Below are 20,149 nucleotides of genomic sequence, written 5' to 3'. Positions count from 1 at the left end.
ACAATGACATGTTTAACCACACAGATTAATTCCAGTGTGGGGAAAGTCACAGGACATGCTGGGCTGTTCTGTGATACAAGCTGGCCAGTCCGGTACCCTAAAATGCATCACTACAATGGCAAATTCAGAGGCATTTTAGCACACCACAGGCTGGGTTGACATCTCCTTTAAGCTGCAATTCCAGAATATGCTCTTTAGTCATCTACCTGCAGGACAAGTGAAAAATAAACCAAACCAACCCAAACTAGGAATTTCAGACCACACAGCACAGTAGTGTGCCTATTTACAGCTTTCAAAGTCCCCTCTGCCTTCCTATTTGATGTTACAATGTAGAGGCTTCCTTGTTACATTTTCTAAATATCACCAGAGTAAAATATATCTTTTCATTAGTCCAACTTAATCCTTACAGTGAGTGGTAATACACAAAGAAGGTGGAGAAATTCCCCTGCATTACCAGCTCTCAAGGGAGAGTAGAAAGAGGATAAGCTGACTGCTCCAGCTCAGCCAACCTAAATGCTGAGCTGAGGCACACCATGATTCTCCCAAATCCACCCGTTATTTCTGATTGCACAGCCCCACAATAAATCACTTCCACCATGGAAGCCTTTCAGTTCCTTTTTGCCTTTAGTGCAGGCAGCATTTCCTACAAACCATCACTCAAGTCCTTCCTAAATTCAAGGGGAAGCTACAAAAGACATGTGGCTCTGGGTGTGGATGGAAACCAAAGGAACAAGACCATCCATTTGAGCAGCATCCTACTATTAAATTAATTAGGTGTAATGTCACACCACACCTGTGCAGAAGGACAGCCCTTCCCAATTCACCACCAGCTCTGGGAGGGTACACACTCCTGCTGCATGGCAATGACCTTCACTTGTCACAGCCAGGTGACTGCCAGGACACACAGCATTGCAGACAACCAACACAGGCACCAGCCACGCCGAAGACAGTCGGCATGAAATGCCAGTGCTTGGTGATCACACCTATTTGACAACAGCTGATATAATTATTATTCAAAGCCACAAAGGAGGGGTTTTGTCCTACTTCTTCTGGGCTGCAAACACACAGGAAGTCATTAGTAACTGAAGCAGGACCCATTCAGTTGGCACAAAGGACACACTGAGCATTTGCAACAGAATAGATGGATCTTTGCTGTTATTTTGCAGGTTAAAAGGGATCAGTGGGGCTAGTCCAACACGGGAAATGATGGATGGCCAGACAGTCTTAGCCAACCACTTTACAGTGACAGGATATGTAAAACTACAGCAGAACTGGGAAGGAGAAATCTTGTCCTTCAATCAGCCCATGAGCCCAAGCAACCTGCTTGATCCAACGTTTGCTCTGCGATGTGGAGCTCTACACACTTTAACTTGTATCCCAAACATTCAGGCACTCTCACAGACGCTGCAGAAGGGTGGCAGATTGTAGAGCTGATCACTGTCTGACAGGTTTTATTTAAGTGCTGCTCACTCCCCACAGCTCTTTCCAGGCAATAGCAGACACACCAGCTGAGAAGTGAAGGGAGAACAGTTCAGCAGGGCAAGGCAGCAGAGCTTGCTGGGTGGCTTTTGGCTTTACAGGTTGCCACCAAAGTCATGACAGTGAACAAGACAGTGTTGTACAGAATGGTGGTTGCTTAGGTGATGTCACACCTATTTTAAATGAATTCAACAGAGCAGAGTTTAAACAAATAACACCAATATTATGCCAGGCTCCTCTTGCTTCAAAAGCTTCAGAAGTTGTCCCTTTCAGCCTGGTACTACTTGGCTGCTCATTCAGCTTCCCTGGATGTAGACAATACTCTCTTAGCCAACACTGCTAAATACTATCTGCAAGAAAAGCACCCTAAATAACGTTTTTTGTACAACACTGGTAAATCACTGAGAAGGGCCTTGTGGGCAAGACCTATGGACAACACAGAGGCACAACAGTACAGAGGCAAAAAGCACAGAATGCTGTGTCCATGGCTTCCCTGCACAAACCCTCCCTTGCTCTCAAAAGGTTGGAAGATGCAGCGTGGAGAGGCTACAGGGCAGCATGATGGGACAGCAACAACGCTCTTCAGGAACATGGCCTGGACACGAGCCATGGCAGAGTCCCTTTGCCACCCTGGTATTTCACAGGAGAGCTTCCTGCCATTTTCCTGGGAGGTCTGGTTCACTCTGCCTGGTCCCTTGCACTCTGCCTTTCACGACTCAGTGACAGCTCCCTCACTCCGTTACAGTCAGAAATCAGTCATTCCTTGCTAGGCCACTGTTTCCTGAACACTTGATTGTGTTGAGAGACACACAGTTGTACTACAGCTGAGACCAGAGAAGCTCTAACAAATTCTAGGACTTCCATCCTTTAGAGGGTCTTCCCTGGCTTAGGATATCCAAAGACGTCAGGAAAGGATTTCACTTGTCTGGAGAAGTCAGGCAGGAGCTAACAGATTCAGATACTGACCTAGGCAAGTCTCTGCATTCAGGGCTGCAAATGCATACCATGGAGAGCAGAATGAAAAAAGGTCATTACACACTCCTAAAAAAAATAATAAAAAAGAAGAAAGTGCACTAGACAATCCACCACCCTCAGGCAGCAGGGAAATTAGCAAGTTATAACTGTGCACAGGTATGACAGAAACAGCTGAGTAAGGGACCCAGCTACCTCTAAATTCATATTATTTGCTAGCCCAGCCAAGTTGCACAACTTCAGCTTTGTTCAGCAAAATTAAGGAATAGGAGGGTGAGATTCCTGTGTCTTGCTGAAGAGGCTTGTGGCTACTGAAACTCAGGAAGGGGACAGTCACCTTGTAGAAGGTCAAGCCTCCACACCTTGAGAATGCAAGTGCTTATGTGGAGCCTTCCAGCTCCTCTTCCACACATTCACAGGCTGCTGCTACACGGAGCTACTGTGGTGCAGAACAGAGCTCAAATACATTTAAAAAAAGGATTTTACTCTTTTAAATGATAGAAGGAAAATTTAGGAGAGAAAAATACACAATTCCAGAAACTCTCCTTTAGCTTTCAATTCAAAGAAACAATGGGATTTAACACCCTAATGAAATCAGTAATCTAAACTTAGATCTAAATTACTCCTTAAGTAGTTATGTTTCACAAAACAGAAGTATCAAATGACAAGGAAAATCTCCCAATTTATTCAACAAAAAACAAAACAAACCCCACATATTGCTTCTTATCCAAGACACATCTTAAAGAGTGAAGCAAGAATATTTATTTTATATACAATTGTAAAGGATTTGTGAAGAAGCATCTCTTTCAGGGCCCATTCTCAAGCATGGAACACAAAGAATTACCACCAGAGTTCTCTCCTCATTTGTAACTAACCCTACACATCATTTAAATGCTGATGTTGGATATGACAGACTCGTATTCCAGCTGCACCACAACTTACCAGTTGGTTTGACTCTACAGGTCCTCCACATCCCAGGCTGAACTCACTGCATGACCTCTAACAAGTGGCTTGACCTCCCTATAGCTTCTGCTCAGTTTATTCAACGTTATGATCCATAGCAGTTTGCATTTTAGAGATCAAATATTTGATACAGAGTAACTCAATAATGTCAGAACCTTTAAAGTCATCTTCCTGTCAATTCTGTGGGAACATGTCCATGTTTTTACATGAGTTTGGGTATTATAACCCAGGTACACTGCAGATAAAGGCTTAAAGAATAAATTTTATTATCAAGAGAATCACATAGAATAAGTGATAACTGCAGTACAGGCTTGATTTTAAAATGTCTATGTTTTACTTTGCAGAAGGATGAAATAAACATATGAATAGAGTTTTTTAAAAAACCCAAAACCCTAGACAATGCACAAAATTTTCCCCTAATCTTCCTTTTTAAAATAAACACCAGTAAAAAGTAGTACAGCCATCTATCAAAGGTTCATATCAGATTAAAACCAGGAAGCATCACAGCAGTACAGAAAAAAATTATACAGAAACTACATTACCAGCTCAGTAAAAAATATTCTTGGTATTACCACCAAGAAACAAAAACCAGAGAGTTCATCCTTAAGACACCAGTTTGTTCAACATCCACATAATACCATCCCTATGGTGAAATACCCAATGAGTACACGTGCATGACTAACTCTAAACAACAACTGCAAGATCCTGAATAGTAATGATTAACTAAATGCAAACAGCAAAAGCAGAAGACAACTTTGTGCCCTTTAACACACCAGTCACAGTTGCTGTTCTGTCCCCAGCTCACAGTTCCCTCTACATGAACATTTATCCCAAACTACAGCAAGTTATCTCACACTGTTTTAAACAATATTTCAGATCTTTCATGTTCCACAGAAAAGTCTGAAACCTCTAAACCAGTTAAGCAGTAGTGACTAAGATAATTAAGTACACTTCACATGATGTCCAGCATTTCTGGTGACCTTTACTCACAGTATCATCCCACTGTTTGGGAACTGAAGATCAAAAAGACTTTGCCTGACTCACAAGTGACTAAGCTGACAGAAACCAGGCCTCAAGATAATAAAACTGAGAGCAAAAAGAAGTTTTATCTGCTGAAGTAACCTCCTGAATAGGAGCATCCTCCAGTTTCCAGAGCACCAGAGTACCGTTTTACATTTCACAAGATGGTGAAAGCCCAGACATCAAAAGGACCTTGGCTGTTCCTTTGTTGTCAGTGGGCATGTGGCCAAGGAAGCAAGAATTCCTTCTTCAGCTGTGCCACCAAGCCATAGGAGGCAGCTTGAGCCAACCTTCTCAGGGTTGCCTGACTCCTTCTCCAGGGAGGCTGTATGGCAGCAAGGCACAACTCTGCACGTAATTAAACAAGCTCCATAACACACACAGTGGGAGAGAAAGGAGTCCCCAAGGCACGCTGCTAACAAGGACAGAAGCCAGACAAATGGAGCACTTTCAAGACTGTTTCTCCATCAATAATTTGAAAGGAATGCTAGGCACGCTGCCATCCCGCTAGTTTATTCTGTGGAAATAACCTTTATACCTGTTTCTTTTAAAGTCCAACTGACTTGGGTGTAAATTAATCCCACAAAGCAGATCTGCTCACCAAAAAAGCAGAGATCCCATCTGACAACACTAGGAAGGAGAAGACAAAACAAAATTTTGTGATTTATCCATCTATCCCAAACTTCATGACAGCATATTAGCCCTCAAAACTGTAAATGCAAGAGCCCCATGAGGCACTCGGCCCCTGAACTGTTCAATAGATCTGAAGAGGCATAATTAACTATTCCCATGGTCTCCACAGCTTGATCTGGTATGAATTTGTAATATTGCCCTTCCCCCATGCTTGATAAAAGCCACACAAAGAAACAAAGATATTAACACACTACTGTATATTGTAATATAAACTGCAGGTAGAGTGCTATGATATTTAAAAAATACATAGGAGAAAGTAAATGCATTTAAAACTACTCCTGGAACAATTATTCAGTGAATAGAAGAAAAAGTAAAAAATATCTTGTTGTAACAGCATGAAGGCAAAGGGAGGGGGAAAACAGCACTCTGGGAACCTCAAGGCAGTGTTTTCTATTTTGCATAACAACAGGTCAGAGTCTGTAAGAGAAGTGCAAGAGGTTTGAGAAGTTTAGAGCTAAGACAGCACATGTTCTAGACAGAATACTTAAACACTAAGTACCACATTCAAGTGTTTGAATACAATATTAAAGCTTTTAAATTATTAAGTGGATATTCACTTAAAAGAATACTTAATAAACTCAATCCCCCAATTAGATTAAGATATGCAGCATATTCCTTGAAGAGCTCATAGTCTGAAACCCCACTGATGAACTGAAATCCATGAAAGAGGCCAAGGAAAACAGTGCTAATGACTGATAAACCTGATCAGATATAAATAATTAAAAGACCACAGGAACAGCACTGAGATCCTACAGCTCACTTATTCCTCTCATAAACTCTGCTGGGGGTCAGTTTGTTTATAAACTTACAGTTGCTTATCTTACAAAGCCCAAGAGATTCACTTCTGCTAAAAGTTCTTTAGTTAAACTACCAGAAAAGCATTTCCTACAAAAATTCCCAAAGACAGGCTACTACTAGACTACCTCAGTAAATCAGAATCCATAGGGCAGTTCCAATTAACTGCAAAACAGCTTTAATTGTAGAGGTTTTCTGAAAAGTAAAATGTACACATATCCACAAACTAGTGAGCATTCTACAATGAAAATAAGTACTTGAAGTGCTCTCTGGATGTGGCAACTCCAAGAAGATCCCTTGGGACAAGATGTTAGACTTTAGAAGGAAAGCACTACTCCTTGTGGTATCAAAGTCGCAGTGTTGCACTTGAAAGCTTAACTTGATTAGAAAAGAACACGTGGTTATCAAGAACTTCAGTGTCAGATATTTCAGTCATTTCTCATGACAGAAGGCAAAACTTACTAAGGAACTGAAGTGCTCTCCAGTTTGCCAAGTTAGTCCCTGACAATACAGATGCTGATCCTGATCCAGGAGGCCCCCAGTAACCAATGCACATAATTCAAATTGAAAAAATTGATCCTTATCTCGATCAAGGGGGTTTGATCTAAAAAGTTCTCTAGGTATTAAAGGGTAGATCAATCTACCACATCCCACATTCTGACAGGAAAAAAAACCCCAAACTTTTATCCAGCATGCATAATGACCCAAATTATTTCTCAATACATGCTCCTTTCAGGGTAATAATGTAAAATAAAAGGAGAGATAGCAATTATACTGTGGAAAAATATGCTATTTTAGAAAGTGTTTCCAGCTCCTTTTCGCTACTTAACAGTACCAGTCACACTCCCACAAGCCTTCACAGATGAAAGGTGAGACAACCTCACACAGCTTGCCAGCATTAACCCTGTTATTACCTTCATCAGTACAGCTACGCACAAATTACTTCTTAGTACACCCTCGTGCAGACTTTCAATCCCATCACCCTGACATATGGTTACAGCAGCAGTTTAGCTCCTATCTGTCACTACCACAAGGAAAATATTCCCATTTCAGGGTAGTCTCCCAAGAGCATGAGTAGTTATGCTGCTACAGCAATTTCCCAGCTTTCCCCTGGCGGCTGCTCAGAGGTGAATTCCTGGCTGGGCTCACGTTGCCTGTATTTCCCACTTGGGGAACAAACTGTGTTGTTTAATCCTTTGCCCACGCTCTCTTCTGGAGCACAGGAGATGGACCTGGAGCCGAGAGTTAAAAACCGTAAACACATGATTTTATTTGCAGGGTGGGGAAAAGAAGGAGCAATCTTAAACTTTAAAAAACATAACATTTTGTAGATGGTTTAGGGCCAGCCTACTACTTCTCATTCAAACAATGAAGAAAAAAGATACTGAAGTTATGAACACTGCACTACTGAATAAATGAGACATCATGTACTGTTGCCTCCCTTCTTCAAATCCTCCTTCTCTGCCCATCTCAAACTTTTAAATTTTTTGTGAAAAGAAAAATGAGATTTATTAACTAAAAGACAATGAGGAAATCTGGAGAAAAGCTTTTAGAGCTGAATTAGAAGTTCTAATACTCAAAATACTTATATTTTATTCCTTAAGCCACTTTCAACTCTCACAATCCTTTCATTATTCGCAGTAAAGACAATGTGAAAAGGCCACATTCATCCCTTTATTTACGTGTTAAAAACCAGAATCCCTAATGAGTTGAGTCATCAACCAAAGAGAAGTCTGAGCCACCGGGGCAATGCATACTCTGGAACTTGTCACCTGCAAATGCTGATGGGATAAGACTGCGTCTGTTTGTTTTCTCCTCTATTTGAACTCAGTGACAAGGAACTCACCCGCAACAGCATCTCTTGAAGATTTCACTGATATATGAGGGCGCTTACCTAGCTCAGTTTTGACATGGATTGAATTAACATCTTATTATATTTACTGCTTGTTTTTCTAAGTTTTTACAGGCAGACAACACCACTGTTGCACAACACATTGGCTATTTAATCTAGCTGGGCTCATATTCTGTCTGTTCCTCCCTCATTAGCTAGAGCAATCTTCACCCAGCCTTCTCTAGTGTTCTGCGAGATCAAATTATCGCTCATTATTTCCTCCTAATTGCAGAGGAAGAACCTCACACCTATAGCAAAACAAGCTTCCCTGAAACACCCACATCCTTCCAGCACAGATTCCCAGTTTCACCTTTCAGTACAGCTCCTTTTTTGCTTGCTTCAAGTCAGTTCCTTGAAGAGTTAAACTAGAAATAATCATTAATACAAGAATGCTGTTGAAAGAACCACCTATGCGTGCAAAGAAAGGTACTCGGTAAGACAGGCCACATCGCCCGGGGGAGGACGACATACAGAACACTTGAAAGCACTCTCAGCTCGGACTAAATAGGTATTAAGCTCGTCGGGATTTTCTGTACATAGTCCAGTCGATCAGAACAATAGAACATGGATTTTACGGGGCATCCCTGCCACTAAACCCAGGTATTTAGTGGCAGGTGTACTTTCAAAGGAAGCTATTTTACGTCACCACTTTCACATATACTGCGCTGGAAACTAAGGAAAAGCTGCTGAGCTTTGCTTTCATCCAACCGCAGTTAACAAAAACGGTGCCGTTTTAAAATTCATGGTAAAACTTATGAGGAGGTGGTGCTCCGTGTGCCCTTTGAAAGTGTTAGAATAGAGACACCTCCCAGAGCCGGGCAGGTTTAGCACACACCGCCGCCAACAGCTCCCGAAACTCTCCCGGCAGAGGTCGGGAATACCTGCCCCGGGAGCTCGCAGGCACTCCGAACCGTAAACAACGCGGACACCATCTTCCTCCGGGAGCCCGGGCACTCCAAAGCAAAGCCACACGCACCCCGCAGAAGCAGCACGGCTCAAACCAACTTTAAGAACTTCGTACAATTAAAAACAAAAAAGCCCCAATCAACAGGGAAAAAAAAATAATAATAAGAAGAAAGCAGGATCCAGGCGAAGTGCCTTTTAGCCCGCGGGAGCGGGGCGAGCAGCCCTGGCGGGGAAGCCCTATCCCCCGGGAATGCGGCGAAGGAAAACCCCCGGGCGCTGCGGGCCCCCCTCCGCCCCGCGCTGCTGCCGGGGCCCCGCGGCCCCCCCGGCCCTGGCTCGGCTCCAGCGGCGCCGTCTAACAAGTTGATCCCGGCGTGAAAGAGGAAGAAAAGGAAAACCTGGGAGGGGGAGGGGAAGCCCCTGGGCGGCCGCGGAGCCCGGACCGAGCGGGGGAAGGCGGGCAGGGAATGCCGAAGGGAAAGAGGGTCGCCTCCCGCTCCCCTCCACGTCCGCAGGATCCATTTTCCCTCCCGCTGCCCCGCTCCAACTTTCCGCTCGCCGCGGCCCGGAACTCACCGGCATCATCTTGGAGCCGAACCGCATGGGGGCGGCCGGTGCCGGCCCCGCCACCCGGAGCGGGGAGCGGCGGCCCGGGGGCGGAGGGGCTGCGCTGCCGCCGGGACGACCTGTTGCGGGAGGCACCAGCCTCACCGCCCGCCCTCCGCTTTGTTCCCACCGGGAGCTGCTCTCCCACCGCCGCCTCCGCTCCGAAACTAACCCCGGCCCGGCGAGGAGGAGCCGCCGCGCCCCGCCCGCTGCCCACCCCCGGGAGGGGCCGGCCCGCCTCCTGCCCCCGCCGCGGGTACCGGCCAGGAGCTCCACGAGGGAGGCCGGACTTCCCGGGGCTCGGCACTCAGCAGGGCTGTGCCAATACGAGACCCGTGGGAGTCTCCACGGGTCACCTCCTCCTGCGCAGCGCTCCGAAACGCGCCAGTTTAAGGGCCCCACGGAGGGCAGAGGCACACGCAGCCCGGTTTTCCCTGGATCGGCACCGCGGGTGGAAGCCACCGGCCAAGGTCAGGCTTCAACAGCAGAGCCTCCCCTAGGCTGATCTGCGAGCCCCTGCCGTACCCGCTGCCTCAAACGGACTGTCCTACAGATCCCTTTTAGCTCCTCGTGTACGCTGTCAATGGAGCATCCCTGCCCAAGGCATTTTTATTTTCTTTATTTCTAGTTGGACCTGGTGAGTCGATCAAGTCAGACCTCATTGAGATGACAAAGTCTTCGTTGGGCTGTCCCCACGAATCGTTTGCACCCACGTAAGAGGTGTAGGGAAAAAGTTCTCCGTTCTTTGGAGCAGTGTGCAGGCCACCCATTTCAAACCCAGGCACTTTGCTAGCAGCACTTCAGAAGCTCACACAAGGCTTGGGGAAAAAAAGTATATTGAATCGGCACCGTTACAGGGCTCCCTCGCCAGGAAAACCAGCCCTATCTGTTTTTCCTACTCGTATTAAAATCTTCGCAGTAATCAGGCAGGATAAAAGCGGAGAGGAGTAGAAATTCCCAGATGAAGGAAGAGCAGAACACGAACCTAATTTGTACACAAACATCTTTTTCCAAAGCAGTAGAAAAACTTTGAGAGCATTAATAACAACCCCCCCTCCCCTCCAGGAACTGCTAGGCGGTAAGCAAGCACTGTTTAATACAGTATTGGCAGAGCTCAGGGGACAGGGATAAAGTCCCGGCCGAGCCGGGCCGTGTTTGTCCCGATCCCGGGGCCGCTCCCGCATCCCTCCCACCCCCCGCACTCCTCGCGCTCCTCGCCCCCGCGCCACGGCCGGCCAATGAGAAGGCGCCGCCGCCGGCATGACGTCACCTCCCCCGGCGCCCATTGGGCGCCTCACGAACACAGCGCGGTGTCTCCTGGCAACGCCGTGACGTCACGACCCCGCCCCGGCCGCGTCCCGAGCCGCCGCTGCCCCGTTGTCCCGGCGGGAAGCGCGTCTCCAGCGGGGCCGCCTTGTTGGGCGAGCCGCGGGCAGAGAGCCGCGCTGCTGCTCCCGCCACGCCGCTGCTCCCGCCACGCCGTGCCCAAACCCCGCGGATATCCCACCGGCTGAGCGGGATCTGTGAATCCCTGCTCTTTCTCGAGTTGCTCCCGTTCCGATTCGCTTCTCCAGTGCCCGCATGCATGGATTCTACGCACAGAAGGTTTATGAGGACACTTATAAAAGCCAAAGTTTTCATTTGCTAGATTATTTAAAACTCAGACTTTTACAGGGTAAAAATGTTACAGGTCAAAGCAAGTGGAAATGGAGAACTGAAATTCTTAGAATCGCACAGTAATAGAATCACTGAGTTTGGAAGATCATTGAGTTCAATCATTAACCCAACAGTGCCAGGTCTGCCACTAAACCATGTCCCTAAGCACCACATCTCCACATCCTCTGAACACTTCTAGGGAGGGTGACTCCCTCACTTCCCTGGGCAGCTTTGAGTTAAGTCATTTCAGTAAAGTCATTTTTCCTAATACCCAAGCTAAACCTCTCCTGGTACAACTTGGGGTCATGTCCTCTTGCCCTATCACTTGTTACTTGTGAGAAAAGACCAACTCCCACCTGGCTACAACCTCCTTCCAGGGAGCTGTAGAGCACAATGAGGTCCCTCTGATCATCCTTTTCTCCAGGCTAAACACCCCCCAGTCCCACCTCAGAAGCCTGGGTGCTCCAGACCCTTCACCAGCTTTGTTGTTGCTCTTTGGACACACTCCAGCCAACAATGCTGCAAATCCCTGCTGAATTTTTAGAGGCATCTAGTTGGTAAGGGATTAAATCAGGAGTGTGATCTTTTAATATACTCCCTAAATACAGACACAAATAATTCTAATAATTAGAATATTAAAATAACAATTGTAAGCCTGTAAAATAAACCTGGATATGGTTAGGTAAAAATCAAGTAGAAAAGGTGTTTCAGATGAGTGTGTATGCGAGGTAGCCACACATTTTGCTAGCACGAGCCTCTTGCAGGCCAATCTACAGAAGTCTGTTTTGGCTCAAGTTCTAACTTTGACATCTTCCAACAGGACTCCAACCCCATCCCTGCTAAGGAAATGAAGCTCCAAGGGGTGCACCTATTTATTTCCAGTTCTGTGCAGGCTCTGTGACTCATGCACTGCAATGAAGGCTCTCAGTGCCATCTGGTCCCGCACTGAAGATCCCAGCTCCTCTCCAGCAGAGGGGACAGTGCTGGCCAGCTTTGCAGGCAAAGTGGGGCCAAAACCACTTGTAGCCGTGCCTATCTCAGCAGCACTGCTCACCCTCCCTACAGCACCTCACATTCCTGCCTCTCACAGCTACTCAGACATGATTTCACTAGAGAAGCATGGCATGAATTTCTCACAACGAGTTATTAATTACAGGACAGACTTTTTGGTTTATCAGCAGAGAGTTGATGATTCCCCCAGAGAGGGCAGAAATATGGGAGGGTTTCTGACCACAGGTTCAGCCTCCAGAGTGCCGACAGTTGGAGATAACTGAGGCATGCACAGGAGCATTGGCAAGGGGCAGCAGTTCCCAATCCTGCATACACAGAGCTATCAAAAAAAGGAAGAGAAGAGGAGACCCACAGGATCTGGAGCCAATGGCATGGACAGCTGAAGCTCTGCACCTCTTCCCTGGTTCCCACTACTTTTGGCAGCCTAAGCAGAGCATGCTGCACTTGACTAAGGCCACATACAGTTCCCTAGAAATAATCACAGCAAGGGTTCTGATGCCTCAGGCTTTAGCACTTTTTATATTTTTCAGATTCTGTACTGCTTTTGTGTGCAGTTCTGACTTCATATTAAGGGACAGTAAGCTCTCTTCATAGAGTAGGTAGGCAAAATAATTCCTTCTCTAGCTGGGGACCAAGGACAAATGATCCAAATTTCAGGCCCAAGAGCATAAACAACAGTGGACTGAAGAGAGAAAAACAAGAAGGATGGGACTTCATAACCTAAAGCTGTAATTGGACATTAGCTCCAATATGCAAATGGACCAGAACTTATAAAAGTGAGAGACCTTGTGACCGGTCATCCATTTTGTGACCATTTTGGGTTCATCTTGGATGTAGCCCTGTCTGGGCTCTTGTACTGCCCAAGGTGGATCCACTGAGACTTCTAATAAATATCTACTTTATTCTTTAATTCTGTCTAGCATCTGTTCTAGGTCAGCCTTCTCAGTTCAAAGGAAGTTCATGCTCCTGGAATGGCTTGAAAAGTATCCAGGAAAAGTTAAAAATAAGTCCACAAAACCACTAAACAGAAATGTAGCAGAATTATTCTTCTTTCCACAGGAGATCAACTTGATCTAAAGCACAGAAACCTGCAGTAGCAGAGACATTACAGACAGTATTGGTAATGATAATCAGTAGAAATAAACAGCATAATCTTTTCTTGTTTCTAGTCCTCCCATAAAATGGGATCTGTAGGACAGGGCTGGGAAAACTGCTGTATTTCTTACTCTCAGCACACTACTTATAACTCAAAAACTCCGCAGACTTCCTTCAGTGCTGTATCCAAGGAATTTTAATAGTAACTTCACATCCTCTGCTCTACCAGACTGCCTAGAACCACTTCCAGACCAGACAAGTGCCCTTTTACAGTCCTGACAAAAATTTGGAGAATTATCAGGTAACATTCCTTTTGCAAGAACTCATAAGAATTTAAAGGAGAAAAAAAAAAAAAAAAAAAAAAAAAGGCTGTATCTTTCGGTTATTCTTAATGAATCCTTCAATTCTTCAGCAAAAATTTTTAGATTGCTTCTAAGACAGTAATTTCAGAGGCTGTTTGACATAAATCAAGAGAGAAGCAGCAAGAGGCACAAGAGGGCAGCTGGGTTAGATTTGCTGTCCACTGCCACCTACTGTTAAAACTCCACCAAGTCAGACCTGTGAGCTCTAATTCCCCAAGGATATGATTTAAAGAGTCCAGAAGGAAGGAAAAGCTTTGGAATTGAGATTGCTGTGGAAAAAAAAAATAAATAAAAGGAACATGCCAAGAGAATTGCTCACCTAAAACGATCGGGCTGTGGCACAACAGCTTCACAAGTTTGGATTCTTTCCAGCAATGTTGAAATTCTTGTACCTAATTTAGACAGCTACTCTTCAGCTAGAGATAAGGCTTTTCCAGGCAGTGATTCAACACAAAGACCTCGATTAGTCCGTGTTGTCAAACTTCTTTACAAAGAGAAAATGTAGCTAAAGAAGAGAAAACCAATGGTTTAACACTTTCAGCACCCACATACAGTTCTGCTAATCCCCCAGCTGCCCTCTTGTTGTTGTTAGATTCATTTCCACTATTTAATGCTGCATTCCTCCAATTTAATTCGTTTTCAAAACATCTGACAACAGACCTTACAGCAGAAACAGTTTGGAGGAAAACACCCAGCAATGACTGGGTCTATATCTCATCCAGAAAATGAAGTTCCCTAGCTCATAAAACCATATAATCATTAAGGTTGGAAAAGACCTCTAAAGTCACCAAGTCCAACCATTAACCCAGCATTGCTGGGTCCTTCACAACTATAGGGCCACAACTATACATTTTTTGAACACTTCTGGGGCAGTTATTCCATCACTTTCCTGGGCAGCTTGTTCCAGTGCTTGACCAAGTTCCAAAGTCTGCAGATAAGATTTATGAAATCTTTTAAGAAATTTGCTAACATCAGCTAGAACATCCCATGTTACTCCAGTGGCTGCTTCCAAAGCAAAAGCCTTTGGTCGATGTCACATTCAAAGCAGTACATCAAGAAGCATTTAACAAGTGTAAATTTTAAATTAAGGCACAGTGGATTGCCACAACTTCCGTCAGGCAATTCTCTAAGTGTAAAGTTTTCTTGGACATTGAGGGAGGATACAACAGACATACCTTTCTCTTGGAGATAAGCCACTTCTCTAAACTTGTGTCTGGCAGCTGAAATGAGCCTCTTTAGGGAGTTTATCACATCAGTGCATGCTTAATGCAGAACATCATGAGGCCCCTCCTTGTGTGTGCTTTGTGCCCACACCAAGCCCATTTTGGTTGTGACATATACTTCCTTATTCACACTCAGATTAAATCCATTTAAAATCTAAACAAATAACTGTATTCTGTCACATCCCTACGCCCTAGCTGAAACAAAATCTAGATTTTCCCAACACAAGGAACAGCTGAGTTACATTTACCTCACTCAGAGCCATGAGAGCCGGTGCCCTGTTTTGTGATAGCGTTTACTACTACACAAAGTAAATACAAACATCACTGGTCACTGTATGTAGGAGCTAGTCATGCATATAAGCAACTACACGAGACAACCGAAGTTCAGACTCAGTAACTTTAAAGTTAGTTTAAAATTATTTCTTGCTTAACTTGCATCCTCTCTGTAAACTAACTCCATTATCTAAGTTGTGACAGTCGCACATGCACCCACTACACAAAGTACATAATCATGTTACTCAGTAAACTAGTAATTGTACAGAGCCAGCAGCACTCAGAAAATACTTCAGAAATTTGCATCAATTTTGCTGCAACCTATTCAGGCCTTAAGCTGATCATTTAAATGCAGTTTCAAAGGATGAGTCTCTAAAAATAAGAAGTGTCATTAATATCACAAGCATCACTCACTTTAAAGAGAAGTCTTCAATTTATTCTAGATCAACAAGGAATTATTTAACTTCCGTAAACTAAAGCTCCTCCAATTTCTCAAGTTACTTGCTGGAAGAAAATTCTAATTTCCTCACTTAAAATTATTTTCTATGTAATTTATATTCTGTGTGGGCTTTTCCCCCCTCACAGGTAATTGAATAATCAGCCAGCCAAAGCAAGTCTGCACTGTGTCTTCAAAAGAGGAGAAAGAAACTTTCTCTTCCATTAGACCCCAGCATCCTTCAACAAAATGTAGGCTGGCACAAATTAGTGTTTTATATGTATCACACAGAGCTGCCATTTTTCTCAATAACTAAATTATATTCACTACACTCGCTCTGGATCCCTGTCAATTTACCTGAGCACAGATCCTGACAGAAGACCTTCTGTAGCAAAACATCTGTTTAGGGCAATAACAGCAATTTGGGAAAGCTGTATCTGCCTGCAGCCACTCATCCCACCCCATAAGGGAGCTGGCCAGTGAGGAAAAACAGGGAAGGAACTGAGACACATGCTCATTAAGCACAAATATATCCAGCTGTTGGAAACAGGAATTCTGTGATCAAAATCCCGTTCCTTACCAGAAACTTTAAGACACTGATTAGGCACAGAGTGACTCTGGACCTTCAACCCAGCTGGAGGTTTGGAGGATGTGGAGAGTTAAATGAACACTGCCATTTTACTGTTGCCTCATCCCTATTGCTCAGCTGCCAAGAAGCCAGACTTAGCTCATGCTAGCAGTCCCTCTGGAGTCAAGACAAAATGAAACCAGAAGGATTTCATAAAATGCAAAATTATTTCAAGATCAGGCCCTCAACAATTTATTTTTTGTAAAGTGACTGCAGGACTGAGCAGACCATGTCTCTGTAAACCTCTTCTCATGGTTAATTTATCTATTTTCTTTGCACCTTCTCACACAGGGCTGTAGTCCTGTGCCTCAGAATATCAAACTCTGCTCGAGATAACCCTGGCAGACCTGGGGACATCAAAAGTACTGGTGCAGTTTGTTGTGTCTATGGTATTTCACCACGCTGAACTGATAAGACACTGAGACATTACTGATGTCTTCCCTGAATTATCTTTATGATAGTGTAGATATGTGCTAGTATACTGAAATTAAAAGAATTCCTTGGAATTTATATCAAAACTGAGCCTTTTCTCATGGTGATAACTAATTCTGTGCCCTAGGGATGGCAAATATCCTACAAGAGATAATACAGAGATTTAGCAAAAGTCATGTTATCCAAAGGAAGCCTCTTATTTTTTTTTTTATCTAAATTTGTTCACCAAGGTTACTTCTGAATACAGCTGTGTGAGGGAGGATGTGTAACCTGACCAAGTCATCATGCTATCAGTAACTGATTCTGCAGCCCTCCTCGGGGAAGGTATTTTGAAATAGAAAGGGTATTTGTCTGAACCCTTGTCTTTTTTATCCCCCAAATAAATCGGTTTACCTGATTTGTAATTAGTTATTAGTAGTATAGAATTAATATAGTATGTGTCAAAAAATGCCAATTTTTCTGTGGATATGAAAACACTTTAAGTTTTAAGAGGTTGAAATTTGAAACAGAAAAACATATTTGATGAAAGCTTGACTGTGCAACATGCCTGGCCTACATAAACCACTCAAGATGAGTCTGGTCCCCACACTTTCAGTTCAGAAAAATCTACATAGGTTGTATTTTCTGTCTTCCTGTCTTCTACTTGTTTACCTTTTACTTCTACCTCTCATCTCCCATGGAGCATCATATTTGTCTGCCTCTCAACATCAACATATGATTACTATCAGATACCTAATATACAGTATTACAAGTAAATTAAGGGGTGGATGTAGATTTTAGAGCCAGTTTCTCAACCATTTTTTTATGCAACATGTAGCACTACTGGGTCCAAAACTGATTAAACTGCAAAGGATCCAGTTAAATATTTATATTGGTTTAATTGAACTGGGATTACATTCCTATCTGAAGCTGACTTCATACCACAATATTTACTCATTTACTTATTAGAGGATTAAAAGTTTCAGCTGCAAAAGATTAATGTGTTCAAATTTACAGTGCTGTCTACGTTTATTGACAACACTCTCAAAGGAAATTTAAATATTACTTCTCCTCCCCCCCTTTTTAATGTCTTTCACAAAAAGACCTTTAAGCAAGAAAGACTTTACTCTGCCTTAGTGTCCAGCAGCCTGAATGAAAGTACACTTGTGTGAATAGACAAGACTTCTTTCAAATTTAGCATCTCTTTAAAAAAAATCCCAATATCCATGAAATGAGCAAACTGTTGCTGCCCCCAAGAAGAAAACATATCATGTGGGAAAGCTTTTCCTATTTTTCTATTGATTACACTGACTTAATAAAACAAATCTGTTCTCCTCCCACCCAACTTCTGCTCTTACCATCAGTTTCTAAGCACATTACTCCTCTTTGCTCCAATATTCCTAATCAACATGACAGTTCTGACCTACTTACACACTTTCCTTCAGCTCCAACCCCTGCTGTTAAATTTTTTCCCCCACTCCCATCTTCCCAGATGTCTGCCTGTTAGCTCCTGCTTCTCACTCTCTTTCTACCCTTTCCTTAATTTCTTCTCCTTTCTCAGATCTCATAGATACAACTTGACTTGTGTTTGAGTCAGGCTCCTTCCTCTTCATCACAGTTCTTGGTGTTGCTTGCTTCCATACTAAACCCAACCAAAACATTCCACACAATTTCAGTAAAATTTCACAGCCTGAACACACCACACTCCAATCAGTGGGGAGCACAATATGTAGTCCAGAGTATGGAGATATCCAAATTTCATTCCCCCAAACATAAATCAAAATAGTATGGGGATTTTTGCATGAAAGGAGTGAAAAAACTCATTTCCCCTAACACCTTCTTGTGAGTCATTGAGATGTTAAAAAAAAATCAATCCAACTATGCATAATTCTAACAAAATAAAAATGATGGTTATTTCAAGATTTTAAGATTTAAGGCTATTTCAAGATGATACATGACATGTAATATGCAAATAGATCCTACATAACTTTATTTTATCCCTTTCAGAAAATATAATCAAGTTTTCTGGATTCACAGTATCCCAAAATAACTGAAAAGTTCATCCACTGGAGAGTCTGTAATGGGGGTTTTTGTGAAAGTGCATGAGAACTGTGTTTTTCCAAATTAATGCAAAGTGATGCATGCTCAGAAAAATGACACCAGATACACTGGGGAAAGATATGACTCAGAACCTGGAAGGCAGCAGAATGACCCAACTTACTAAAATAGACTTATTAACTGTTAAGCTATGTATACAGTTCGCATAAAATATATATTGTTCATTGTAATTAATCTGTTTGGTTATATGATAAACATGCAGCTTATATTTATTAAACATAGAGCTGTATCTAAAAACCTGAAATTGTCTAAATGATATGACAAAAAAAACCCCCAAACAAACATCAAAACAATGTGAAATCCTATATGCTTAGGTAGGATGAAAAACCCACTTCCTTTTAAAGCATCAACGCACTGCCAGGCCAAACTTCATGTGCCAAGTCACAAGTTCATAAAGAATTCTCCTGAGTGAGTTTTAAACTGCTGATGGTGCATGTGAAAGGAGATCAGGTCTGAAAACCATGCACAAGAATAAAACCCTTGTTGCAAGATAGCAGCATTGATGAGTTGAGGGGAGGGAGCAAAACACTTCCAGACCCATACAAGGCACACAGTATTCTGCTCCCAAAAAGGAAATATTAATTTCAGTGCACATTTTTGGAGTGCCATTAGGATGACACACATAAAGCCTTACCCTTGCATTTGCCCTGCTCCCAAGTTAATTCTTTTCCAGATGCCTTTTATTTATTTATTTATTTTTAAGAAAGAGGTTACAGATGAATTTTTGAGGAGGGGGGGGACTGAAAGAAATGGATTAAGATAAAACTTCAAAGAGAAGAAGCAGGGCTGAAAAAAAATGTTCAGAGGTGCTGCAGGCAGCTAATTATTTAGTCCTGTAATATTTTAGGCTGTACTCCCTTGGTGCAGGTACTGAAAGAAGTGGTCTCATTCTCCCCAAACATTTGATGTCTTTTCCCACACACTTTGCTATCATCACTCTTGGCATTTGTTTAGTGATTTCCTCTGACAAATCAGTCTTCAGCAGCAGCAGCTTCCCAGTCAAGCACAGACACCCAACGCTGCTGCTGAGAAAGCAGCAGCAGCAGCTCAAGGCACTGAGGAGACTGGCACCATACTTTTCAAAGGCTGTGCCAACTTCTGTCAGGCTAAAGTGCTTGTGAAACCGAGGTTCTGTTCTCAGAAGCACCAGGGAATGTTTTAGAAACAGCCCTTAGTTCCATCCCTTTGTTGTCTCGGCAATCTGGTCCAGAACCCTCCTTAGCGTGCAGGATAAAGGGCAAATAAAGGAGCAGGGTTCGCTTTATTCTGGGTGTTCTGCCTGCTCAATTATGGCTGGTTCCAGGCAGTGGTTTTCGGGCTGCCGGGGGTTTTGCCAGCTGGCTCTGATCCCAAAGGCTGGCAGCGGACCTGCAGCCCCCCTGGTGCTGTGGCTCCCCCTGCCAGCACAGTAGGGGCAGCTTGGACATCAACCGCAAAAGGGGGGCTCGCCCATCCATAGGTAAAATACAGCGGGCTGGATTACTTTGTATTGAGGATGTAGTTTTGTCTTGCTTAGAAGCTACGGGGTTATTTTCCACGGTGTAGGTGCCTCGCTGTAATGCGAGCACATTCTCCCGGTAAATCACTGTGCTGTGCGGGCGGAGCACTGCC

General features: G+C 43.7%; 1 protein-coding gene and 1 long non-coding RNA gene across 2 annotated transcripts in view; both read right to left on the bottom strand.

Annotated features, from left to right (window-relative positions):
- Positions 1-9,516, bottom strand: part of TP53BP2 (tumor protein p53 binding protein 2) — a 51,261-nt gene extending 41,745 nt beyond the window's left edge. The window contains exon 1 of the mRNA XM_030268984.4: positions 9,296-9,516. Coding sequence (XP_030124844.4) covers positions 9,296-9,322 — 27 coding nt within the window. The 5' untranslated portion in view covers positions 9,323-9,516. The remainder of the gene's footprint in view (positions 1-9,295) is intronic.
- Positions 9,517-12,492: 2,976 nt separating this feature from the next.
- Positions 12,493-13,834, bottom strand: LOC140683592 (uncharacterized). Its single transcript, XR_012054763.1, has 2 exons — positions 13,769-13,834; positions 12,493-13,080 (listed from the first exon to the last, which is right to left on the bottom strand). It is a non-coding gene; the product is annotated as an uncharacterized lncRNA (long non-coding RNA).
- Positions 13,835-20,149: the final 6,315 nt, after the last annotated feature.

The sequence above is a fragment of the Taeniopygia guttata genome, chromosome 3, assembly GCF_048771995.1.
Source record: "Taeniopygia guttata chromosome 3, bTaeGut7.mat, whole genome shotgun sequence".
In the NCBI taxonomy this organism is placed as follows: domain Eukaryota; kingdom Metazoa; phylum Chordata; class Aves; order Passeriformes; family Estrildidae; genus Taeniopygia; species Taeniopygia guttata.
Note: the sequence above shows the minus strand (reverse complement) of the source record. Positions and strands in the feature narration are given on the sequence as shown.